This window comes from Festucalex cinctus, chromosome 1, assembly GCF_051991245.1.
Source record: "Festucalex cinctus isolate MCC-2025b chromosome 1, RoL_Fcin_1.0, whole genome shotgun sequence".
Lineage (NCBI taxonomy): Eukaryota > Metazoa > Chordata > Actinopteri > Syngnathiformes > Syngnathidae > Festucalex > Festucalex cinctus.
In genome coordinates this window covers 46,004,461-46,031,445 of record NC_135411.1, presented here as the reverse complement: position 1 = coordinate 46,031,445, position 26,985 = coordinate 46,004,461, and the positions used below count along the sequence as shown (strand labels likewise).

The following is a 26,985-nucleotide window of genomic DNA, read 5'->3' as shown; positions in this document are numbered from 1 at the left end:
ATCATTTCTATATGTTGAGTACCTCTTTAAATATTTTTTGGTTTCAAGTTGTGGACAGTGTGGAATAAATTGAAGCATAATAAAAAGCTTTGAAAACAAAAGTTTTAATTGAGGTCAAAAGTGAAATTGAGGCTTATCTTCTATTTTGGGTTCATATTTTTATATTTGAGTCTTGTGCCTCACCAGTCATGAATCTCACCGCACGTCACCCTGCCTTTTGTAAAGTTTGGTCAGGAGTCAAATATGCGAAAGGTGGGTTAAAGGTTGCGTTGAGGAAACTTCAGCTTTTTTTACAACTCCATCAACCTTTCTTCCAAATACTTCCAGATCATCTCACTCAAATAGCAAAGGAAAAGGTCAACAAAAACCAAAGTCAGAAAGGCCCATATGAGTTCATTGCCAATTCTTACCATTAATTTATCAACATATTTTTGGCCTCGATAAATCCCTGAGGCCACGATGTGGCCACTAGAGGGAGAGGCTGCTCCATGGGTTTGTTCCATCTCCTACTCAGCTTTTTAAGCCACAGAAGGCATTTTGGTAGCACAGTGTCCACTTGGGCTTATTTGATTAGTTGTGGTGCTTTCCTACTTCATCAGACAACAGCCATAGCTGTTGATTTGCTTTTTTTCTGGAGTTGTGCTTTTCAGCTGGACAGGTGTCAGTGTAATGGTACATTAAGGTGTTTTGTCTGATTACCGCACTGGACCTGCTCAGTGATGTTGTTCGATTTTCTGTCAAACCATAAATGTGCGTTTTATTTTTTTCATTTTCAACAACTACTTCTGGGACACTACTGAAATAGACTGCAGTACATCTGTTGAAATAATTTGTTTTGGGCTCAAATGGAGGCAATTAAGTCCATCCATCCATTTTCTTGACCGCTTATTCCTCACAAGGGTCGCGGGGGCTGCTGGCGCCTATCTCAGCTGGCTCTGGGCAGTAGGCGGGGGACACCCTGGACTGGTTGCCAACCAATCGCAGGGCAATTAAGTCTTGTAGCTCAATTTAATCAAGAAGTAAAACCTTTGTAATTTCACAATAATGAAAAAAACACTAATACACTGATAAATGAAACCCCTCAACTGGTTTGTTGTCAAGAAGACTTCGATCGCATCAATCTTTAAAGTCCTTTCAGACTAAATACAATATGGAATCATAAAGGTAATTTCCCTGCGATAGGCCGAGACATAATTTATTCAGAAAGCAAAATAAATGTATGAGCCAGGGAAATGTGTTAATAGTCTCCCGACTGTACAACACTAACAACTATTGATTGTGTATGCAGTTTTCTTTCAAAGAATGACTGAAACTCCATCCTTGAGAATGAGAAGGCATTAGGGTCGTCACGATACTAAAATTAAGATACCCTGTAAAATACTCAAATACCAGTGGGGTTGGGGTGGGGATTCTGATGCCTATCGAAAAAAAGAAAATGTGAATTATGGCTATGGAAATAGGTTTTGCGATTCAACGCTGACAAGACCGCACCTTTTGACGGATATTACGTCACACGTACGTTTGTAGTCACAAAGCAATGGCGGACGATAAAGTTAGATATGTTTTGGAGGACGACAAAAAAGAAATCCTTTTGGAATTAAAGAAGCAAATAATGCAGTTTTAGATGGAAAACAAAAGAAGCACGACGGTGTATCAAGAATTACAAAAGCAAACTCATATGACTTCATCGCACGGCGCAGTCGCTTCCTTTTCTTCTTTTAAATTACTGGTTGAGCATATCTCTATGATGTATACTGTCACCTACAGCAGCGGAGTCAGGGCTCTACATTAACTTTTCCACTGGTAGGAACTTGGTGCGAGTAAAATTTATAGTCGGTCACACAGCACAGGATTTAGTCGCACCATTTTTTTTTTGTGGAGGTACAGCATGACCTTAGGCATACGCAACTCGATATATTTGCAAAATATTTTATTGGAACACAAGGTTTGCCTGCAACAGCAGTGGCTATCAAAACATGTCAATAATTTTTTATAACTTTACTCATGTGAACATTATTCTGTTTAGCTCAGTAAAAGTCAGTACTTTTTTTTTTTTTCTTCACCTGCTCCTCGGTCGATGTTCCCCTGTCCTTTTCATCTATATCGTTTGATTTGGCACCTTCCGCTGGCTCTTCTTTACTACCATCATTCGCCTCCTCATTCTCATTTTGTTTTAGAAAATAATCAGCAATAGGCCGCTTCATTTTAGTTAATTCGTTGTGCCGATTTTCCATTAGCCCCGCACGGCACGCTACCACACCACAAACACACCACACCACACCACACCGCCTCCATTGCTTTTCCATTACAGCAGGCGCACGGCGGGAAGGGGGCGGGATCATTTGACCTGTCCAAGCCAAGCTTGCGTTCCCCAGTGCGTGCGGATCTGCCATAACATTTCACAAGTGGCAAGTCACACCAACATTGAACCATATTTATAATTTAATATGGACCACCATGAATGAAATATTGCGATTTATGACCGGCTCACAAAGCTATTTCTGAATGGAGAGCTCTGCCGCTGGAGCTAGTTCACATACAACAGAGCCTTCGAGCGCTTTTAAAAAACAAAAATTAATTGCTCTGAAGCAGGGTGGAAGCTGTGCCATTGATTAGGCCATGTACAGAATTTTTTGTTTTTACTTTTATTTTCCATAGTTGTATTTATTTATTTTATTCGCTTTCTTTATTTTTAAATTTTTCGGTGCACTGAATATTATTATTTATTTTTTTTGTTAAAGTAAAATTTGCAGCCAAGTGTCATTTGTTTACACTATCATGGAATCCTGGAATAAGTTGTGCCCCCCCCCCGAAAAAAAATCCTAGAGGAAACACTGCGAGACCTCCAATTTATATATTAAAAAAAAATAAATTAAAAAAAAAAGAAAAAAGTACGTTGATGTGATGAACATAATTTTTTGGCATATTATTGAAATCAATAGTGGGTTCTTAAAATGAATTAATTATTACCTCACCGCTCGATGGTGCTAAAAATTACACACCGTCTCTTTAAGATCCAGTAAAGAATGTTTTGGTTTCTCACGAGCACCATTTTAACTGGCTCTGAACTGGTTCCTCATAAGCAGTTGGCCCAAAAATAATAATAATAATAAAAAAAAATAAAAAATAAAAACGTATGGATTGGGCATTAATACTGGAAGCGCATTGGTGAGAATATTTGTTTTTCTTCAGGGCACCAAATGTATCCATCCATCCATCCATCCATTTACTTAAACTCCTCACAAGGGTCGTGGGGGTGCTGGAGCCAATCCCAGCTGGCTTTGGGCAATAAGCGGAGTACACCCTGAACTGTTTGCCAGCCAATGCACAATTTATCCATTTATATTTTTAAAAAAAATTGACTTCTATAAACAGTCTTTAAATAAGTGAACTGTGTCACGTGCACTTGTAAGTCGTTGAGGTTTGAACACTGCAGGGACCGTCTGACAGAGTCAGGAAGGAGACACCTCAACACACAAGCATCACCAGTCTGGGGGGAAGTAAACTCAGTGGGAGTCTACGCTGTGACACAGTCATGGAAACGCCACTACGGAGACTGTATTTTAGGAGTCATCCGTGGAGAGGCCTTCCCATCGGCTTTGAGGCAGTAGCGATCGAGCTCGTGAGTTGTAAACAGGGAACAGTAATCCTGGCAGTCGAAGGATTTGTAGAAGTTGAACGGATTGGTAAAACAAGACCATTTTTAATTTAAATGGGCCATACTGTTATTTGTTTAATTGCTTGTTTACAAGTACAGTAACAAAACAAAAAATGTTGCAATGTGCATTTTAATTAGGAAAAATAGCACTCCATACTATTCTACTTTATAAAAACATACAGTAATAAGATAATTAAACAGAATTTAAAAGTATTAAACATTTATGATCATATTGCTTCCACTGAATTCTGCTCCTTCTGCTGTGCCTACTTTGGCCACATGTGGGCAGTATAAAACAGATACTGTTCATTGAAGTTATTCTCAGTCCCAGTACCTGCAGTTCTGCCTGGATGCAGCAGCCAATCATATTGCAGCGAGGTACATCCAGCATCTTATTGTGATTCATCACTCCTCTTTCTGCTCATCAGTACAGCACTAATTAGTCATTCAACACAAAGGACGAAGGATATATTATTGTGTGGAGCTGTTTGTTTTCAATCAATCACGTAATGGGACAATGCACCGATTCACAGATGTTAATTAGCATTAGCATTAAGCTTAAAAGGAACCCCGGCTGTCATGACAAGTTTGCTCTATTTGGTTGTTACTAACATAACTATGAGATTCATTTTTCACAAATAATTTCCAGCACGCAACGGAGGCTTACCTTGCTGTCTTGATAGGCGTTTCACATTGCTCGGCAGAGAACCACCGCCATTCTACGTCACTACGCAAGGAATGTGTTGCGACGTAAATAACAATGGAGGTGTACGACTAAATAAAGTTTCTACAAAATCTATTAAACTGAAAATGATTTGTGAGAAATTAATCTCATAGCTATGTTAGTAACAACCAAATAAATAAAATATAGAGAAAACTTGTCAAGACAGCCGGGGTTCCTTTTAAGGCTGAAAGGCTAAGCTATGATTTTTTAAATACATAAAATGTATTTAAGCTTCTAGTGTGAGGTGAGGTGAGCGGAGTTCACTGCCACCATTGTTATAGTACCTGTATCAAGTTTGAGCTTGCAAGTCTGCGGAAAAAAATACATAATAAAAAAATAAATAAATAAATAAATAAATAAATAAATAAATAAATAAATAAATAAATAAAATAAAATAAAAAAAGATTTGGCCGAATGACGGCTCAAATCTAAAAAAAACTCAGGGGCCTATTCACTAAAGGTTTGCGTCGCCTTTGCACGGCGCTAACCAGTAAAAAAGGAGCAATCCAGGAGCGCCTAATTCACTAAACTGTATATGTTACCTTTGGGTCAAATGCTTCAGAACACCGATGTTGACTATCATAGTTATGCAGATGACACACAACTGTATTTATCTATGTCCCCAAATGACAGCAGTTCTATTAACGCATTGTATCATTCTCTAGAGCAAGTTAACAACTGGATGAACCAAAATTTCCTTCAGCTGAACGAAAACAAAACGGAGCTCATTGTTTTCGGCAATAAAGAAAAGAGGATTGCTGTTAAAAAAAACAGCTTGAGTCACTGTCTTTAGAAACTAAAGACCAAGTTCGAAATCTTGGGGTACTAATAGACTCAGATCTGACCTTCAGCAATCATATTAAATTCATCACTAAAACAGCCTTTTACCACCTGAAAAACATATCCAGACTGAAGGACTGCATGCTTCAAGCAGACCAAGAGAAGCTTATCCATGCTTTTATCTCCAGCAGACTAGATTACTGTAACGGTCTTCTGACTGGACTCTCTCAAAAGAACATGAGACAATTGCAGCTCATTCAGAACGCTGCAGCTCGAGTTCTGACCAAAACAAAAAGATCAGAACATATTACTCCAGTACTTAAGGATTTACACTGGCTCCCTGTCAGCTGTAGAATCGATTTTAAAGTTCTGCTACTCGTCTATAAATCACTAAATGGTTTGGGTCCTGAATATATCCAAGAAATGCTGATTGAGTACAAGCCCAGCAGGGCTCTGAGATCCACAGACTTGGGCCAACTAGTGGAACCCAGAGTTCGAAGCAAACATGGTGAAGCTGCATTTAGCTATTATGCTGCACACAGATGGAATAGGCTACCAACAGAAGTGAAGTCAGCCCCGAGTGTAAATGCTTTCAAATCCAGGTTAAAAACTTTGCTTTTTTCTTATACCTTTGATTAGGGACTTTTAAACAGCTTTAATTAAGTGTTTTTTTTATTTTTATTTTTTATTTTTATTTTTATTTTTATTTTTATTTTTATTTTTATTTTTATTTTTATTTTTATCATTTTAAACTTCCTTATGTTAAATTTTTTAAAGTTTGTTGAATAATGTTTTAAGATTGTTAGTTTGTAACCTATTTTCATTTATTTTTCTTCCTCTGAATGTTAACTACTGTTTCTTGATGCTTATGTGTTGTCTTTCCTCGTGTAAAGCACATTGAGTTGCCTTGTGTATGAAATGTGCTATACAAATAAACTTGCCTTGCCTTGCCTTGCCTAAACACGCGGAGATGGGGAAATCCGTCACTAAGTGCGCGGCCAACCAGATTGCGCCACGGTGCGCCGGTGTTATTTGCGCATATGGAAATTAGGTAATTTGCATACATTTGACGCAAAATATGCCCACCCCAATGCAAATGAGACTCATCGATATGCAGCGTCTAATTCACTAACGCCAGCGCAAATAGCCACACAGAGTTTGTGCGATGCAAATAACATTTTTGGAAAGCATGTATTAACCTGTCGCAACCTCGATCCCGGGATCATGACAGTAGTGCATGGCACGGTGCACCATCGCTCTCTGGCTGTTCACGCAGAGAGAGGGAAGGGGACATTTCTCACTGTTGGTTTAGGACACAGAACGTAACCCGGGATGATCGGCAATGGCGGGGAGGCATTTTACGATCATTTTTACATGCCAGATGCATACTGTACGGCCACGCCAACCTCTGAAAATAAATTTCTAAAAAACGATCGCACCAATAATTTGTACTTTATGAATGAATGACGCCGTTGTCGTCCTCTCTGCTCTGTACAGCTTAATGGCGCTATAAACGCTTAGTCTCGGTCCAACCTAGCTTTCTGATAATGTCATCTTTCTCCCAACTGTTACTATAACAACCATGTTCTTGGTGCAAATCCATTGCCATGTGTGGTAAATCAGGTGCAAATTTGCTCCAAGCTGTCAGTTTGGTGGGCGTGTTTGCGCCGGTATATGATTACAGCAATATCCTTAGTGAATAGGTGGGTAATTGGACGCATACTGCGGGTACAGTTGTAGTGCAATATTTCGCTCTATTACCGTACGCAGCGCATTCTTAGTGAATATACCCCTCAAAGTCATATCACTCCACGTTGAGAGGAGCCAGCTGAGGCGGCTCGGGCATCTGGTTCGGATGCCTCCTGGACGCCTCCCTGGATGGCAAATGGCACTTCATTTATATAGCGCTTTTCCACCTTTAAGGCCCTCAAAGCACTTTACATTTTGGACTACCCATTCACCTACTAATGACGCAACATCAGGAGCAATTGGGGTTCAGTATCATGCTCAAGGATACTTCGAAATGGTCACAATGGCCTGGGATTGAACCCACAACCTCTGGATTGGGAGACGACCACCATACCACTGAGCCACGCCGCCCCGGATAGGTGCATCTCCCACTGTCAGGAGGCCCCGGGACGACCCAGGACACGAAGAGACTATGTCTCTCGGCTGGCCTGGGAACACCTTGGGATCCTGCCGGAGGAGAGGGACGAAGTGGCTGGGGAGAGGGAAGTTTGTGCTTCCCTGCTAAAGCTGCTGCCCCCTCAACCCGACCACGGATAAGCAGTTGATAATGTATGTGTATCACTCTTATCTCAAGGCACCACTGTCTTTAGAAAATTTCTCATTTATTTTCTTTTTACGATACCAATGTGCCAAAACATTCTCCATATTGTTTAAAAATAAACGTATCCAATGAAAAAAAGTTATTTAGCCAAGCATGTCAAACTATTACATTTTAGAGCCGTGATTGCAATACCATGATACTGTGAAACTACAATATTTTTGCACTTTATCATACCGTCAGAATCTGATACCATGCCTAATACCGGCAAATTCCCACCCAATGCAACAATAGCTAGAAACCGGTGTTTCGAACATTCTGAGAGAGATCATCTCAAACCTGCAATTGCAACCCATTTTGTTTTAACTGAAGCTATTAAAGTTATCACACTAACTCAGCTTCCCTGCTTTAGCTTACATAAGCATACAACAGAGCATGTTTCACTGGCGGTCGTGCTTATTCCAGTTTCAAGAACACCTCTGCAGTGACCGCTAGTAGAGATATGACGAATGTATTGAGGTTGGCCTTCAAAGGAGCGTGATATTCATTCGGTGAATAGCTACTTTCAAGGAGAATATGCAAAACTCTACCTCTGATGTGACCACGCTCTCATCTACTGATGCAAACATGCAGCTACCGCAGGAAATAACACAACAGCTGTATGCGGGAGGAACTGAATGCCTCTGTATTTGTATTGTCTTTGCAAAAGAAAGATTTTTTTTGTTGTTGTTGCTGCTTTTGCCAAGTGGCAATTGGAGGGCAAAGGAGCTGAGCCCTTGGGCTTGTCTCCTCTGAGGGTCCTTTTCCTGTTTCCATGATAACAGTTTTGGCACTTGGTAATTGTGATGCTTACTCGAAGACGAACCTCTGTGTGACCTTCATGTGATGAGTATACAACAAAAACACATTTAAGTGCTTCGTACTTGAGCATTTCCACCTTGTGAGAGAAAATGCTGGCCCATTTCAATCACCTATGTGGTCTTTCCAAATGAAAAGACATTTTTAAATTCTACTTGATTCAAAACACATGCATAGGCTACATTTACAAGGAAAACAGCACAGGGGGTAATAATTAGGTTTACTAAAATATGAGTCAAATCAATTTTCTTATAACAGCAATCTACAACAGAGGTTGTATCAAGGAAATTTAAGTCAAATCAAATTTATTTGTATAACCCTTAATCACACAAGAGTTTCTTCGACCACGTGCACAATCTTGACACAGAGGGTGCAGTTACGCTTTAGGCCAGAAGTGGCAGTCGCGTGTAAAAAAGTGACAAACTTGAAAACTCACCTTTAAAATGTACAGCTTATCATTCAGCACTCTATGGTATTTTTATTAGAATTGACACTGCTTTTAAAAACTAATTAACCTGTTTTGCAACTGAAAAAAAAGAACTAAAACCAAAAACAATCAGCCATATTTTGTTTTGAAATCACAACGTTAACTCGTTATGCCCATAACACTAATTGTTGGCTGGCTAGCAAATGTAGCTAAATGTGATGCGGAGCCACAAAGGTGAAAGCTCTCTTGGCGTCCACTGTCAACACAGTATAAGCTACTGATCATTGCATCCATGTCAGCAAATAAGCTACACTTGTGCAAGTATCATAACCCAAACACCGATATGTTTGGGTGACATCAAATATCAATCACACAATACGATAGCTGTGGCAGGAACGTTACAGCGGAAGTAACTAACTTTGAACAGCAAAATAGCAAGCAGGGACCAAGCCAAAAAGAAGTCAGGCTTGGAGAATGGCGCACAAGGAAGGTGGTCTATTCTGATAAACAAATGCTTCTTTACTATTGACTAGGGGTGTGAATTGCCTAGTACCTGACGATTCGATTCGTATCACGATTCACAGGTCACGATTCGATTCGATACCGATTAATCCCGATACGAATGGTCACGATTCGATACCGATTAATCCCGATACGAATTTATAAGTCGATTGTTGCGATTTTTTTCCATTCAAATTTAGAAAATACTATCAGTAAATTTGTACATGTACACTGTAAGATTTGTATGAATATATTTATCTAAAACTTGAGGCTTATAACCGTGAGCCACTGTACACAAAGTTTGCAATCTGTTTCACATTTGAACAGCATTAAAATAAAAATATTAAGGCTTAATGTACCGTTCATATAACATTCTTCCATGCTCAAGGTGTGAATCCTAAAAAAAAAAAAAAAAAAAAATCATCGATTCTACCGATTATTGAATCGATTCGAGAATCGCGCGATGTAGTATCGCGATATATCGCCGAATCGATTTTTTTTTAACACCCCTACTATTGACCATTTGCAGTGACGTCACTGCCCCCATGGGAACGCCCCCTCCTGAACGCTTGACGACAAAAGAACCACTTGCTTGGATTGTAATTCGTACAGCGTGAAGTCCTTTGTCTAGTCGATTACATTATAAAATGGTCATATCTTGCTGTGCGGTCGGTTGTACAAACAGACAAGGGAGCAAATGTTGCTTTTTACCCAATACCTACTAATGAAGACAAAAGACGTCAAAAATAGCGGCAATCAACAGAAAGGATTTGCAGCGAGCATTTTTTACGAATTTAGTAGATCAATGTTCATACATTTTAATAGTAATGTACACTTACTACATACACTATAACAAAAATTGTAACAGGGATGTAGAATTACGTGTTTCAAATCACATTAACGATCGTTAATGTGAACGTGGCTTGAGCCACGTCGTTCGCGTCCACTCCAACTGCACACACACAACTTAGTTTTTAAGTGTACCCTCTTCAAAACTATTAAGTGCATCGGACTGAAAATACTTGATGCATACTTAACATAACCACAGTGTTTCAACATAGGACAGAATGTGTAAAAATAACATTTAAAAAAAATAAGTCAGTTAGCATGATAAACAAGTTTTATCTTTTCCATTACAAGGTAGATTGTCCCTCGGGTGTGAGCGTAGCATCTCGTTGCAGACAGACAGCCAGTAGCAAAAAACTGGTATGCATCTAGACTTTTATAAGCTTTTAAATCGGCTCCGGTGTAAGGAGATACATTATTGGCAACATAGTGATACAGGTCGTGCACCGTGAATTCTTCAAAGTCTTCCTCTTGAAAGTCTTCAATTTGATTAGCTCCGTGAAAACAGCAGGGGACCGAAGGGTCTGTTTTCAAACTAGACATCTCCAGTTTCTGTTAATATCGCACTCTATGAGCACCTACTAAATGTTCCACTTCTGCCGACAGGCAAACGTCAGTTGAACTAGCAGATTCCATGACTCGATGGGCAATAATAACTTTTCATTTGTAAAATAAAAGTCGCTAAGTACCTAAATCGCTCCGCGGCCCATCCACTTCCATTCAACTATCATTTCCTTCCGCTGTCCATGGTGGGGCAGTCACGTGATCACGGGACGTCGGTGCAAATGGTCAATAAGGCATAATTCCACCTTTGATATCCACCGTGGGACGCAATAATTCCTCGTGAGTCTCTTTGTTGTCACTGGCAGCCATGTCATTCAATGTGTATTTCGCGATACGTCCCGATGATCATGTGACTTTTCAAAATGGCCAATACTGTACTTAAAAGCACGGTCTTCTGTTTTCACTCAGGAGAATGCACTTTTAAAATACAGGATGCACACACTTTAACTCCTTCTCAGTCTACACCTGTGGGCTTCTGTTAACTCATTCGCTCCCAGCCATTTTCACAGAAGCAATCCCGTTCGTTCCCGGCTGTTTTACTGGATTTTGACTGATTTTGCAAGGCCCACAGAATATTGTGTTCTATTGCTATAAAAGCATGGAACCTATCAAAAGAAAGATTAAAGTCTCTTCTTTCATCGAAATTTGCATTAGAAGAGAGCTAGGTTTCATCAGTTTTCACAAATCTATTCAAAATTGTAAGTAATTGAGCTTTTTTTTTTCTACATGGCCCTGGTTGATCTCCTTTGCTCTGCTGCCACCTGCTGGCCGTTTGTGTAATAACTACCATTTCTGCAACCGTTCTTTGCAGTTGAGAGGCTGCATCAAAGCCTTCTGTATGCTCTAGCATAAGAAGAAAACAAAATAACATAAATACGTCTTTGGGACACTTAGAACATTAAAAAAACATATTTACACGTTATTGGGAGCAAATGAGTTCATGTGTAGTGGTGATTTTTTCCAAAACACCCACCCCACCCCAGCCTGTATTTTGCCATTTTGTCTTTGTTTTGTCAACAACGGGACGTTTTTGTGGACAGACGGTTGTTTAACCCTCCAGCCAATCGCAGAGCGGAGGGTGGCGGGGGGGCGTGTCGCAGACGGGCCGGGCGAATTTGTCGGCTGCATGACATCACTCCCGCGGCAACTTGTCAGACAATTGTAACTGTCCCACTTGGTCGAAACTGGTCCAACTACTTCGAAAAGAGTCCAATGAAAGTATTCCGTGAAAATTGTTCGCCAACACCGACCCTTTACATCCATATAGTCACGTTGTTTGGTGCTGCGCAGCTTCCAAATACGAACAGCATTGACCCAGTTTGACTCGTACCTCCATCCTAGCTCCTCTGATTAGCATCAGAACACTCGTGAACACTTCACTTGCGGCTTGGCTTCCGAATGACACCTTGTTTTGTCCAATAAAAGATGTTTTTATCAGTCACAAGATCCACGCAACCCAAATGGCCGTCTTTGATCATCAACTGGTCCCCCGCCATACGTCCGTCGTTACATGCGCCAGTAACAGTTGAAGCTCTCTGCGATGGAACTTTTAAAAAGCCAATCAGATGCCCAAAACATTGCCATGCTTGTTGCCATGGTAACTTTTTTTTTTTCAAACACCCTACGCGTGAACCCTCCAATGTCATAAAGCTACGTTTTTTGGTGCTGCAACTTCCCAAATATGCACAAGATTCACCCATTATTATGCATATTTGAGTTAGCATTCATAGCTAGTGCTCTGCAAACAAACTTGAAAGCAAAAAATCGTGAAGGAGCCACGTGGGGAGTGATTGACACGTAGCACATGGTCCAATCCCGTAGTCTGCTTTGGTTTCCATGGCCAAGGACATCGTGCAAAAAAGGTATCCTCCCTCTCTGCAGGAACCAGTCTGAATATGTCATGGCAGTTTTTTTTTTTTTTTTTTTTTACAAATACAGCGGAGTTACAGCGATGACAGAGCATCATTGCGCGTCATAAAGGGGCATATATCTTTGCTGCGCATCATGCGCTTGCTTTCATATGATGAAAAAATGATGTCAAAATGTAGATACTGTCTCTCACATATAGCTAGAATAAAATAGTGACAAATTAAAATTATTTTTTACCAGACTTGACGTGGGCTTTCAAGGCTCACCCAAATGACACACATTATGTTTGGATAAACTCCTGTTTTGGAAAATCCTGTGTAAAATGTTCATTTTCCGTCCTATTATTTTCAAACTTGAACTAGAATGAGGTAAGACGTCAAGCTTTGATCTTGTAGTGTTTTCAAGTCCTAGTCACCATTCTAAATTCATTTTCAAGGCAGATTGTGAAAAATAATTAGACAAACATAAAATGTGTCTTTTTTGGTATTCAAACTTCCATTACTTAGTGCCAGTCGCACTTGAACAGATTCTGACTGTTTGTAAGGAAAATTCTAAGTGTTAGCTTCAAAAAGAGACCAAAACTATGCTGATAGTCCAAATGGTTCAAGAACAGCTTCAAATGTACTTTTGATGCACCTTTTTAGGCATTTTTGGCAAAAAATGGCAGGAATGATAAGGGGTTGCCAACAACCTGAATTTTGTCAGTATTTGTTCAAAAATACTATGAGAATCCTTCTTGTACTGCTTCTGCTGATAAGTTCACAACAGACCTTTTTTAGGTCAGATCAGTCAAGCGCTGTTAGTGGGACATGCAGCTGTGCCGACAGTTTTTACAGATACAAATCTATATTTTTTTCTACAGGTACATTTTTTTTTCTTACAAGTTACTTTTGCACCATATTTACCTATACACGGCACTACTTACAAGCATAGTCATGGATCTCAAGACACCATTGCTACTGTAACATAATTATTAAATAATAGATTAGAATGTGATATCTAAATGCCACATTAAATGAAATAATCGGTTAATTAATTCTGATTCAATTACTCAATGACATGATTATTATGATGCGAATTATTATTATATGTTCACGTGAACAAAAGTTTGCCCCTCCTGTTCGAGAACAGGTGGGCATCCATTGTTGCAATTACTCACCACTCGGTTTGTTGGGTTGGACCTCGGCTGACTTCTTGGCTCCGTCCGAGTCCTGCCGGCTCAGGACCACAGCGAGCAACTGCCGGGAAGGCTGTCGAGCGACTTGGCTGGACGGCTTGCGACTCCTCTTCCTGACGGACTCGAGCGCCAAGTGGCTCCTCTCCGGGTCGTGACTCTGCGGCTCCGAGCCCACTTTGACCAGCGCGTGGCGTGTCCTAGTCAGGGCGGAAGTCACGGAGCCCATCGCCAGGGGCGAAGGAGGTCGAGGGGGCGGATGCCCACTTTTAGCGAAAACACTTGGGGTTCAAATCTTCACCCGAGAGGTTATTTCAACTCCCCGGCTGTGATATTTAGCCTCAAATGGTGGCGAACCGTGATTTCAATCAAGGCACAACTGAGTTCAACCGGGTCATGTCATGTCGGCATCTCCCAGTCCCTCGGTGTGCTTTTCCGCCGCAGACGCGTCACTCGTTCACTCGTGGAGAAAATTGCCGTTGCCCGGTCAACAAATCCAGCTCTCAAGGGGGCAACCCGCTCCGGAAGCGAGCTATTTTAATCCACTGGTAAGTTAGCTAGTTGGCTAGTTTCATTATTTACATGAACACGACAAATAAACAGTAAACACGACTTATTTGACCACAGGTGGGGTGTGAGTTAAGTGATGATTATTGATTAGCCCAAGTCTCGTTTTTTCTTGTTTTAATAGATGTCGCGAGACCTGGCTTGCCTTATTATTATTATTTTTTAATTATCATTCACACAAGCTTACATCATTTAAGCATACATGGTCTCCGAGGCGGAGAAGTGAAGCCACGCCAACCGGCACAGAAGACAAGTGGCGGTTCCACTCCTCCACTTGGAGCCTGTCTTGACTTGCCTTAAATTGAATCATATTGTTTACTTTTCACGTGGATAGTTCTAGGGCCAGTATCGCCGATATCAATGTTTATCTTATTTATTTATTTAGTATTTTTACCGCTTTTATTAAGGTGTTTTGTAAAAAATAAAAATAAAAAAAATACTAGAGTTAAGACAAATATCAATAGTAACAAAGTATTTTAATTTTTAACACATAAAAATGCATAATATAAATTTTGCCCTGAGATATTTTATTTCGTTTCTTGACCAAACTTGTAAAACACAAAACAACACTTGTATCAGTGTGCTGTATCTCAAATCATGTTTCCCTACTGAGATGAATACAAATGGCATTAATCAGTCCACCCCCCCCCCCCTCCTCCCCCAAAAAAGGGGGTTTTAATAAGGCAAAATAGCACTCGAAAATATTGTACTTGCTACAACATAAACACTGACAAGACCGGATACACGTCACATGTTTTGACAGATATTACGTCACACGTACCTTTTGTAGTCACAAAACAATGGTGGCTGATAAAGGAAGGTATGTTATTAATATTAATGCTATTTTAGATCTTCTTTTAAATTACTGGTTGATCCCATCTCTATGGTGTATACCACAACCTACAGCGGTGGAGTCCTCTTTCAATATTCACAAAAGAACATGGAAACTGGCATAAGTCGCATGTCCGTTTTGCGTATTTTCAGTAAATTCGGTGAAAAGATTCGAAACAATTGGATGGAAACCTGACTAATGAAAGACTTTGTGCAGGAGCGATCCGAAAGCCCACATTGGGTTTACAAAAAAGATCTCACCTCATACATGATCTTCATCATGTTCGTAGAGGATAAAGGATATATGCCTGATGTTACTAGTGTAGTAGCTGTCTACAAGTGTTGCTACACCATTGGTGTTCAAATATTTGTTGCCGAAAGGGTTTAGAGAAACTGAAACTAACGATTGTGAGCATGAGCATGTCAATTATGTTTTCCATATTAGCATTGAACAAGCAGGTCATTCTTAACGCAATATTGCTTGTTTTACTGTAAATCCACAAGGCTTAATTATCTTTGTTTTATGTTTACTTTAACAGTAAATTTCAACTGGGAGCGGCATGAAACAGCCTTGAATCCCCAGTGTGCTTTAAAAAAATAAATAAATAAATACACACAAAAATGTGGTTTATTTGGAGGGGAGGCTGAAATGGATTACAGTGGACCACCAGATAATCATGTTTCGGGACCTCGTCGAGCTGCATATTAACATATTTTTTCTTTTTATATTTTTGATGTTTAGTGTTAATTCTTCTATTCTTTACGCTTTATGTGGCATAGTAATTTGAGATAACCAAAATGATAAGTATAAACTCAATCATGTATCATGCATCATTTTCATACTGCTCGATTCCTAGCTATTCAGCAGGCTGTCACACCTCTTATTCAGTTCACTTGTCATTATTAAGTTATTTAACACATTTTGACATGACACGGCGGGAAAAGACAGGTGTTAATGAGGTAGGAGTCCATTTGACAAGAAGTAGTTCATTTGTTAGCATTTGACAATGAAAGTGCACCACGGAAGCATCACACCTCAGTCACAGTCTTATTAGTTTATTGCTGAATACAAGGCAATTGTGACGTGTTTAGTATTTGGTCGTGTGCATAATGAATTATCAAAAGGTTGACTGCAGGTGAGATGTTTTGTAGTGACTACAGTATGTGCGTAAAGTAGCGCTGTTTTTATTGTGTCAGAGACATAAAAGAACAGAAATGGAAGCTAAATTCATTGTATTTCAAACTAACAAGCTTACCAAATCATGACATATAAAAGGCACTTTGCAAAGCTATGCGTGTCATTTAGTGCAGAGCCAGTGAACATCTTCATATTGTTTGTGTGTTTTGTTTTCAGCAAGGGCCTTATTACTCCATGTCATCGTGGTTCTGCGTCGACTCGTTGATCACCTTAACGCAGACACATTAGAGTCAAGGTAAAGCTTCATTTAAAAGTCATTATGAAGAACTCGGGTCTTGTACCTGACCGTCTCTGGTCTCTATTGTCTTGATGAGAACCTTCTTGGTGGTTGTGGTTTCCACTTGAGGTTTGTAATCAATCATGGTTTCTGTAAAGATTGCAACGTTAATCTTGAAAGCCATATTAATGGCGCTAAAATGTGTAAAAGTAAACATACCTCTCAGGTTAAGAGAGGAGAAGTTTGGCATTGGAGTGGAGATTCTGGAAATAAGCACTGGTTAGAATACACCATATGCAAGCGATTACCATGATGACATACAGTGTCCATGTTAGATATGGTAGGCTAAAATCGTATTTAGCTTTGGCATTCTGTTTTCAATTTGGAAAAAAAATAATATGCAATGGCACTTTATGACCTTTTTTTTTACTACTGGAAATATTATAAAATATACAAAATGTATGAAGGAAAAAAAAAACGAGCAGAGCTTTTGGAAAGTTATGACAAAAAAAATACACAAATTTCAGGAAAAAAATGTAAAATTAAAGGAGCAATACACAAATATTATTTAAAATGAGAAATATTTTAAGAAAATACCCAAATATCTGCCAAAAAAATCACATCAGTACAAGACCAGATACAAAAACAAAATACACAACTCCCAAGAAAAAATGTACACAATACAGAATTAAACATGGTCACCTGCTCTCCTCTCCTTCCAGCAACTTCCTGTAGGTGGCAATCTCGATGTCCAGGGCCATTTTGACATTGAGGAGGTCCTGGTACTCACGCAGGTGGCGAGCCATCTCGTCCTTCATGTTGTGAATGTCATCCTCCAGGCGAGCAACCGTTTCTTGATAGCCCATCGTCTCCGCGGAGAAGTTGTCCTCCATCTCTCGCATCTGCCGCTCCAGTGACTCATTCTGGGGAGAAGGAAGTGAGCATTGGAACTCCCATTGTAAGATTGATGATAGGTGGCTACTTACGGTTCCTTTGAGAGCATCCACTTCACAGGTGAGAGCCTGAACCTGGCGTCTGTAGTCATTGGCCTCCTGCTTGGCCAGCCTCAGTGCTTCGTTGTTGCGGGCGGCCGCTTCAGTGAGATCGGCAAACTGAGACCAAATGAGCCAGTTAAGAAGACCGTAAATAACGACACATGCAATATGGATATAAAATGGCATAAAGGAAACATGCTCTTGGTTGTTATTAGTGCAATTTAGACTGCAGTAATCCCTTACTCCCACAGGGGGCAGTGGAAACTAGCTTTTCTGTATAGCCCTCTATTGCTAGTCATAAACAAAACGTTTAAATGGGGGAGGGGGGAGATTATTAAATCTTCAGAGAGTTAGGTGTTTATATTACAGGAAAATACAGTAAGAATGTTATGAAGGAAACATTTTGAGTTCTCGCCAACTAAAAAGATATTTTTGTAATTTTGACATTAAAAAAGGTTTCAACACATAGTTATGGCTTTTCGTGTGCGACTTAACTTCATTCTTGAAAGATTATTATTATTATTTATTTATTTTTAAGAAAATAAGACCAACTGCACCGTTTATACTTCAAGTATGCAACATTATTCTTGTCAAGTTTATTTATATAGCCCTTAATCACAAGCGTCTCAAAGGGCTTCATACACACGACATCCCCTCATCTAACCACAAGAGGGCAAGGGAAAAAAACTAAACAAAAAAACAAAAAAAACATCAGGGGAAAAATAAGAAACCTTAGGAAGGGGCAGCAAATGTCGAAATCCCCAATCCACGATGCAATGGATGCCGAGTGGGCAACACTTTACACAGTAACTTATGTTGTGCTAAAATATGTGCAAATCAAATATTACTGTTGTTGTAATTATATATTTTTGTACACTGTACGCCTTTATTCTCGTAAAGTTCATCAATTTTAGGGGGAAAAAAATACAACTTTGCTATACATCTTTGCATTTGTAAAATTACAATTCTTTGAAGATACACAATTTTATTATTGTAAAATTATGGCTATTCTCTGTATAGCCATTACTTTATTTTTTCTTTTTGAAAATGACTTTTCTAGTTCCGTGCTGCAAATAATTCCCCACCCAAAACGTTTTGTAATTGAAAGCTCTTTTTTTGTATTAGACAAGGCTGTAGCCTGACTAAATGAAGCTCCTCCCTTCACATCAACATAGTTGCTTGGCACCAAGATTGTGTGAAAGCAATATTTGTTTATTAGACATGCCTTTGGCCTGACAAAAAAAACAAGTAGATTGTTTATTCTATGAGTAATGGAGGATAGTTTTAAAAACATTTGCAAATTTGTGGAATCCATCACTGTACAGAACTTTACTCTAGTCAGATTTCACCAGTTCTTGTCATGTCCGGTTGTATGTCAAGTTCTCTGTTTTTAGTCTCGTCTTTCATGTTGTCATGTCTACGTGTTGAGTGATTCAGCATAAGTTGTGGCAAACAGCAGGTCATGTGTATGTGTTTGTGTTTATTTTGTTACCATTTGTTCAATAAAGCGATTGAAAGTGTACCAGCGGCTGTGTTAACCCTTCTATGGGTGATAAGTTATGTATACTTTACTATAGGCGTGCAGTTGTGCAACTTAATCCAGTTGTGATTTGTGCAATGAAGTGAACCCTCAAAAAGTGAAAAGTGATATAGCGAGGAACGACTGTACACTCTTGCAAAATTTTGACAATTCCTTGAAAAAATGACAACTGTTTTAGTTTTCTGGTCTTTCAATCCTAACCTTGGACTTGTACCAATCCTCAGACTCCTGGATGTTTTTGGAGGCCAGATTCTCATACTGCAGGCGGACGTCTCTCAGAGCGGCCGTCAGGTCCGGCTTGGCCACATCCATGTCCACCTGCACATGCTGCTGCATGTGGATCTGGTTCTGCAGCTCCACCATTTCCTGTCACGGAAGCCATAGAGCTGGTATGTGCTAATTTCTCATTAGCAAAAATCTATTTCTGCATTCATTTGACCACTCAGCAGATTAACAATGGATCCCTTTATAGTATGTGGGCAGCATTTCCTCAGTAGTCACACACACAAAAAAAAAAGAGGCTTACCTCATCATGCAGCTTCTTGAGGAAGTCGATTTCCTCCCGGAGGGACTCCACCTTCCTCTCTAGGTCCAGTCTGGTGAGGGCAGCATTATCCACATCCTGCACCATGACGCCCACAAGCTGACTTAGTAAGCAGACTTTTGAAGGTGACATGAATGATATATTTCATCTTTGCTGATACAGGGAAAAAAAAAAAAAAAGATTCATGCTGGATGCTTTCCAGCGTCCTTGACACAGCTATCCCGCAAAACTGTGGTGACCTTCATCACACACAAGCTGTTTGGTCCATCTTAGACCTTGTGAAATGGAATTATTCGGAGTTTTTGCTTAATCAAATTAACGAATGCAAAAAAATTAATGCAACCCACAACAAAAACGACTACATCTAGTATTTTCTATGACCCTTATGACTGTGATAGCAACATGTCTGCTAGGCCTGAAATGAAGTTGTCCGTCTTTTTCTCAGGGTCTACTTATTTGTGCAAAATGTACTTAAAAACATTTAATTAAAAAACTTTTTTGTGGGTACTAATTAACCACTGTTTGCAATCAATGGTCCACACTTGTGGAAGTATGTACTGTACTGTAGGTACAGATTTGCTCTATGCTTATCGTAGTGTAATACATTTTATATGATATTTTATTACAGTTTTCATTTTCCTATATTTGAGCACAATATTAATGACATTCAAACTGAAAAGTGCATAATGTTACAATGGCTTGCAGTACTAAACAGGCAAACCTTGTTTTGACAAAAACCTGTTTTTTGTTTTTTCTACTACACTACTGTATTGTCATTTTGATGATCAAGGAGGTATTTGAGGTAGTACTTGTGTAAAACGTTTGAGAACCACTAGTTTATGGTGATAAAATTGAGTAGCAAGTGGATACAATCTCACTTTTAAAGGAAATGGCCTCATCAAACCAAGAGAGGTGAGAGGTTCTTGACTTTACTACTTTTTTCTACTTATGATAGACATGCCAACCAAATTTCATGTCGCTAGGGTGAAACTGACTGACATTAAGATGTGTTAACAATCAGACAGATCTCTTGGATGAATTTGCTTTAGAAATGGTCTAAATGAAATTAAATGGATACATTCTTTTGTTTTTCCAGGTATTGATTTTTGAGACTTTTTTTTGTGGGTCTAAACATGATGATACATTATGCTATTACATTTGATTTTGCTCAGTATTCTTTGGGGGCTGAATTTTCTACGAAATACAAGGGCACGCTATAGAGCTTAACCGGGATCAGAGTAGAGACGCTGCTCCTCCGCATTTAAAGGAGCAAGATGAAATGACTCTGGCGTCTTGAGAGGGGAAATCTAGGTTTTTATCCATTAAAAAGTAAAGGCTGTAGAATAGACGTTCAAAGGTGCTCTGTCACAAGTCAATGAAGCCCATCTCAGCAGTCTATCGACGACTCTGTCGTTACTTTGCTGCTGGCCTCTTACGCCATCATAGCAACAAACAAAGAGACTTTACCAAATTATGCCAAATACAGACATCTCCCCTGCTAGTTATCTTTTATGTAGCATGGCACTTCCCAGTCAGACAACAAGGATAGATTAAGAGAACCCAACCCAGATCCTTCCGTTGGTCCCTGTATGGCGAGGGATACTAGTTAAAGAGACTTAAAGTAAGCCATTTTGAACTCAAAAGAAACACTTTTCTAGAGGTAGAAGTGGCAGCCGGTTCAATAGATATGTTTTCAAATAAGTGAATGTGCAGCTTTGTAAAGCGCTTTGGGCACCATATGATGTACAGAATGTGACGTGCTATTATGTATACTCCATCTACCATTTTGATCACATTGGATTTTTCATTTGTTGGACTGTGACGTTTTTTGTTTTTTGTTTTTTGTTGTTTTTTTAAGCAACCCATTCAAATCTATTTGAAAGTCATTTGCTGGCATCAACACAAATTCTGGATTTAACGTACAAGTCTGATCTCTACAGCCTACCAAATCTAATTTCCGATCAAACCTTCCTCTAAACCCGTGATGTGAACCTTAATTTAGCAGCCTTGTGTGGCTCACCTGAGGATAAAAACATGGCATTGTCCATTATCAATTAGGGTTTGTTTCGGAGTTCTCTTGGTGACGCCACACTGCCAAGCTTTGTCCGCCGGACGTTGGCAGGTCATCAAATGAGGTATCAGCAAATGAAGCGGCTTTGCCCGGCGCTAATGCCACAAACAAAGCGCACTATTCAGCCCGGGTATCCCAAACAGTCCGGGGCTAGGAGGGTGACTGTCTGCCTGACTGAGCGGGCCAGCGTGCAGGCAGCGAATGCCTCATTATTGGCATGTCACACCAAATTCCTTCCTGCCATTCTTATACAACAATGTGTATAGGCTGCCCATGCAAGCATCCACTGTAGATGTTTAGCCAAAGTAACCGTATATACTAGGAATGGGTTAAAAAATTGAATAAATCGATATTAAATTGATTTTCCTTTTCAAGCCCGATATCGATACATGAATGGATTATTTTATACATCTCTTTTTTCCCATAACTTCTTAAGAAAATAGAATTTTAAAGTCCAGGGCCCTGTTGTTCAATTCTCGGTTATTTTAACCACTGTTTAAACCCTAACCGCCGGTAAATTCTCAAACCGCCGTTAACTAACCGCCCGTTTAAATATGCGTTGTTCAAAACATGGCTAGTCACGCTGTTTGTTAACGGCACAGCACCGATATATCCCACAATTCCTCTTTCTGTTTACTCCCGGGTAGACGAAAGAAAGTGGAATAGATACTATCCAAATGACCCCTTGCACTCGCTGAAAACAAAAAAAAAAAAGAAGCAGGAAGTTTTCTGCTGACGAAGAAAACGTTATTCAATCAATGGTTGGAGCAATTGCCTTATCAAAATGGCTAAACTTACGGTATTTTCTGATACACCATTAAATATGGGCAAATCATGACATGGATTAGCCATGAAAATATGTGCTGAAAAACATGCCCCCCCCCCCCCCCACACACACACACACACACACACACACACACCCCACCCCCCGTACCAATTTGACAAAAGAACATGAAATTGGGTGGACATGTCTATCACAACAGATCGCACAAAAAATTCAGGGACCCATGCATGAAACTGAACAGGAAGTCTACCATTTTGGTTTGAAATAGCTAATTTGGGCAAATTCTAGCCTTGTACTTTTGGTGAACTTTGACTCCAAATGAGCCCCAATCAGAACCGATCCATCTCATGCAGCCGGAGCACGGCATCAGAGAATGATCATTTTGAAGAGTCACCCTGAAAACAGGTGTGTGAGGCCCCAACGTGATATTGTGGCTGCTACTTGCATGACTCATCTATATGCCGTTGACTTGACATTAATCCCTACACGTAATGGCTGCCAGGCGGACGGATCTCACGGTGGCTTGGTCTCTCGCTCTGATAACCACATTGGGCCCACACTGTTGTTGGCCGAGTCCGGCTCATTCAGCATGACCAATCAGACTTAAAAAGAGCTGCTCTCCTTGTAGGCCTGATTGAACACAACAGTCCACAGCCAACCAGCCAAGCGTTCAACCCTGTCTTGTCCGAGCGGGCGCTGCTCTCCGGCTGTTTGGGATCATGGCTACAATCCGCTGTTTTGCCACCACAGGGGCACATTCCTGTCTAGTCTGGGTGAAAAGGAAACAGTCATAGCGACGAATGGGAGACTCGTGACCATTTAATATGTCTGCATCAGTTTTAAATCATCTTACCGTGGAACTGCGGAAGTTGAATGCCTCACCATTGTACAAATTGTTAAAACATTCAAACGTGTTGTGCAATGGTTCGGATCATACTGTTACCTGTCGGAAGCTCTGCATATTTGCCTCAGCCTCTTCCCTCAGGGACATCTCATCTTGCAACCTGGCATGACAGATACATTTTTTGAGAGGGAGTTTTTGGGGTCTCTCATGTTGAGATATACAAGTTTTCAAAAATTCAAGCATGTTGGAGTCTCTCATATCATTAAGTATAGGTATACTATTTACTACTTTAGGTATACTATTTTATATGCTGGAGCAGTGATTCTCAAAAGTGTGCCATAAGGAACACACATGGATGGTGCACAGGCTCCCCACTAGTGGCATGCATAGAATCACTTATTTAAATGTTCTAATTGCACAGTGTTAGTATCTTAAACTGGTTTCTGATCCAGGACAGCACACATTTAAGAACAGGTGTGTGTGTGTACATTTATGTACAGTTCAGTTGTATTTAGCTTTAAGGAATTAATCATTTATGTACGTACGTAAAGTTTGTTTTTTATTTTCCGATAGTTAATAAAGCACAGTGAAAATGCTCTTTTATAGGTCTAGATTAAAGAACCTTTGTTTTTGATAAACAAATAGGCCAAGTATATGCTGTCATAGGGTCCGAATCTATGGAGCCACAACACTGACAATAAGATTTGGTATTGAAAAAAAAAATTGTCATTGTGGAAAAAGCTGCATTGGCATTGAAACAGGTATTGGCATTGTAAAACAAGAATTGTCATTGTAAAAGGTTGTATTAAAAAATAAAATATAAACATTGAAAAACACGATTTTCTTTAACCATATTTTTTTGTATTATAATGTCTTTTTCAATGCCAATCTGCAGATTTTTTTTACGCTTTCTCTTTTTCGAGTTTCACGGTTTTTCAGTTTCAACTCGCTGGTTTTCAGTTTCACTTCTCTCTCTCTTTTTATTTTTTATTTTTTTTCCAGTTTCAACTTATTGGCAGTGTTTTAACTGGAGGGTCGGGCGCGGGGTATGGGGCGGGGCTTTGACCAGGAGAACGCCTTCCAGCTTTTCAGAAGAGGAGAGCGCCTCCTCTATCGGCTAAAGGCAATACCTGAATTCCCTGTGGCATATCGTCACAGACTTGTGAATACAAAAGTTGACCAGGAACTCCTAAACCGCGTTTAAGTCTGTGTTTTTTCTACATATAGCCTTGTGGCGTCAGTGTTAATGTTTCTATAGTAAACCAATTAGCATGCTAGCTAAATATGTATAATATATGCCACAGGGAATTCAATTGCCTTTAGCCGACAGAGGGTGCGCTCCCTTCTCCGGAAAAGCTGGAAGGCGTTCTCCTGGTCAAAGCCCCACCCCAAACCCCGCGCGCGACCCTCCACGTTAAAACACTGCCAATAAGTTGAAACTGAAAAAAAGAGAAGTGAAACTGAAACCCAGCGAGTTGAAACTGAAAAACCGTGAAACTCGAAAGAAAAAAAATATAAAGCGTAAAAAAAAAATAATCTGCAGATTGGCATTGAAAAAGACATTTATAATACAAAAAAATATGGTTAAAGAAAATAGTGTTTGCCCTGCGATTGGCTGGCAACCAGTCCAGGGTGTACCCCGCCTACTGCCCAAAGCCAGCTGAGATGGTTCCAGTACTCCCCGCGACCCTTGTGAGGAGTAAGCGGTCAAGAAAATGGATGGATGGATGGAAAATAGTGTTTTTTCAATGTTTGTATTTTATTTTTCAATACAACATTTTTCAATTCCAATTCTTGTTTTACAATGCCAATACTTGTTTCAATGCCCATGAAGCTTTTTCCACAATTACATATATATATATATATATATATATATATATATATATATATATATATATATATATATATATATATATATATTATTTTTTTATAATACCAAATCTTATTGTCAGTGTTGTGGCTCCATACGAATCATGCTACACAGCTTTTTGACTGCTAAGTGTACCTAATGAATAAGTGAGCCTACTTGTCTCTGAGCCTCCCGATGTCGTCGGCCAGGTTGTCCCGGTGCACCTCCACCCGGGCCTTTTCGTTGCTGAGCTGGTCCACCTGGCGCCTCAGCTCCCGCATCTGGTCCTCGTACAGGTCGCCGACTCGCGACGTGCCCTTGCCACGGAGCTGCTCCAGCTCGGCCAGCAGGATCTTATTCTGCTGCTCTAGGAAGCGCACCTTTTCGATGTAGCTGGCGAAACGGTCGTTGAGCGACTGCATCTGCGCCTTCTCGCTGGTGCGGTTGGCGATGAACTCGCTGTTGATGGCGTCGGACAGCGTGAAGTCCAGCTGCTCGGATGCGAGCCGGGGCATGGGCGCGCTGCTGCTGCGCAGACGCTGCGTCTTGGTGGCGTACACCACGCCGCCGGGCGCTCCGAAAGATAACACCCGAGTCGAGCGTGTGGGAGCGGAATACTGGCGGCTGGAGTAACTGCTTCTCACGGTTCTGTCTCCGCCGAACATCTTCCTGTAAGAGGACTGAGAAGGTGCTGCTCTGAAAGTAGACATGCTGATACCAAAGGTCTGTGCCGCGTGCCAGTCCCGACAGCATCCCACGACGCGCGCCTGCGCATTTATAGTCTCCTCCCTATGCAAATGACTAACGTGGTTTGGAGCGACAGTGGAAGCTCCAATCACATCTTAGGTCCAAGCCCCTCATCCGTCCACGGTCTGTATAGGGTCCGCCCACATTTATTCATTCTGCATTCAAGACAAACAAATGTGCCTTTGGGGGTGTATTATGTCATTTGGGGGTCTTAGGCAAACCCTGTCATTGGTTGTGTCCGAATGTCCACTCTTATCCCCTAACCCCTCATTAAAACATAGCCCCGCACTATCGTGGCCTAATATGTAGTGCCGTCGTCCTGTTGGCGATTCGTACAGTCAGCTCACTACTTTCTCCTCAGCGCATTTTCATGGTTTACACCGAATGGAAGTTGTAAGGCAAGGATCGATTATTGGTTGGGTTCTAATAATATAACAAACTACAAAATCTTTAATATCTAAGGCAGGAGTTAACACTATAGAACCTATCATCAAGGAAACATTAGAAAGGCTATTGGAAATTCAATGCCAAATTGTTACAAAAAGATGAGTACTGTAATATGATAAAAAATGTGATTACTAAGATTGAACATGCATCCTATGAGAATGGGGGTGGTAATGTAATAGACTTTGATTTCATGAATGGTTTGTTGAAAACGAAATGGTTGAAATGTTTCTTACAGAACCCACAATTAATATGGCAAATGGCACTTCATTTATATAGCGCTTTTCCACCAATGTGGTCCCACATAACCAACCTTGTCTTTAATTACTTTAAAAACGTAGGTGGAATTGAAGATTTGTTAAAATGTGATTTTGGCCTTAAAAAAAAAAAAAAAAAAAAACTTCCAATACTCTCAGATCTTCATCAACAGGTTATTCTCAAGTTATGTTCAAACATAACTTCACACCACAATATCAAATTAGATGTACCCCAAATAAATATAAACAAATTGTAAAGAAATGTCCTATCTCCCTGGTAAACATGGTTAAACAGGATAAGATACTCCAGCTTTAAGGCATCTATTCATTAATGATATTGATTTTTGTAACGACAAATGCAACAACAAATTTATTAGAAGTTACTATATAAATGTTTATTTATCTCATT

The 26,985-nt window shown here is 40.0% G+C and overlaps 2 protein-coding genes across 3 annotated transcripts in view; both read right to left on the bottom strand.

Moving 5' to 3' along the window:
• Positions 1 to 14,447, bottom strand: part of pde1cb (phosphodiesterase 1C, calmodulin-dependent b) — a 282,706-nt gene extending 268,259 nt beyond the window's left edge. Inside the window, exon 1 of one of the 2 annotated variants that reach the window (XM_077537610.1) lies at positions 13,674 to 14,447. In XM_077537610.1, the coding sequence (XP_077393736.1) occupies positions 13,674 to 13,917 (244 nt within the window). In that variant the 5' untranslated portion in view covers positions 13,918 to 14,447. The remainder of the gene's footprint in view (positions 1 to 13,673) is intronic. The other variant, XM_077537617.1, reaches the window with a different exon arrangement.
• A 1,679-nt stretch (positions 14,448 to 16,126) lies between these two features.
• LOC144031004 (vimentin-like) lies at positions 16,127 to 25,903 on the bottom strand. Its single transcript, XM_077537689.1, has 9 exons — positions 25,306 to 25,903; positions 23,379 to 23,439; positions 19,563 to 19,658; positions 19,238 to 19,402; positions 17,488 to 17,613; positions 17,204 to 17,424; positions 16,721 to 16,764; positions 16,566 to 16,651; positions 16,127 to 16,493 (listed from the first exon to the last, which is right to left on the bottom strand). The coding sequence occupies exons 1-9, from the start codon at positions 25,836 to 25,838 to the stop codon at positions 16,452 to 16,454; spliced, it is 1,374 nt and encodes a 457-aa protein (XP_077393815.1). The 5' UTR covers positions 25,839 to 25,903; the 3' UTR covers positions 16,127 to 16,451.
• Between the last annotated feature and the right edge of the window lie 1,082 nt (positions 25,904 to 26,985).

Excerpts from the sequence above, each read along its gene's own strand:
- LOC144031004 (XM_077537689.1), bottom strand. The coding sequence starts at position 25,838 with ATGTCTACTTTCAGAGCAGCACCTTCTCAGTCCTCTTACAGGAAGATG. Across the intron at positions 19,659-23,378 it reads ATATGCAGAGCTTCCGACAG|GATGTGGATAATGCTGCCCT; the intron begins GTAACAGTATGA and ends GTCATGGTGCAG. Across the intron at positions 17,425-17,487 it reads TGGATGCTCTCAAAGGAACC|AATGAGTCACTGGAGCGGCA; the intron begins GTAAGTAGCCAC and ends CCTTCTCCCCAG.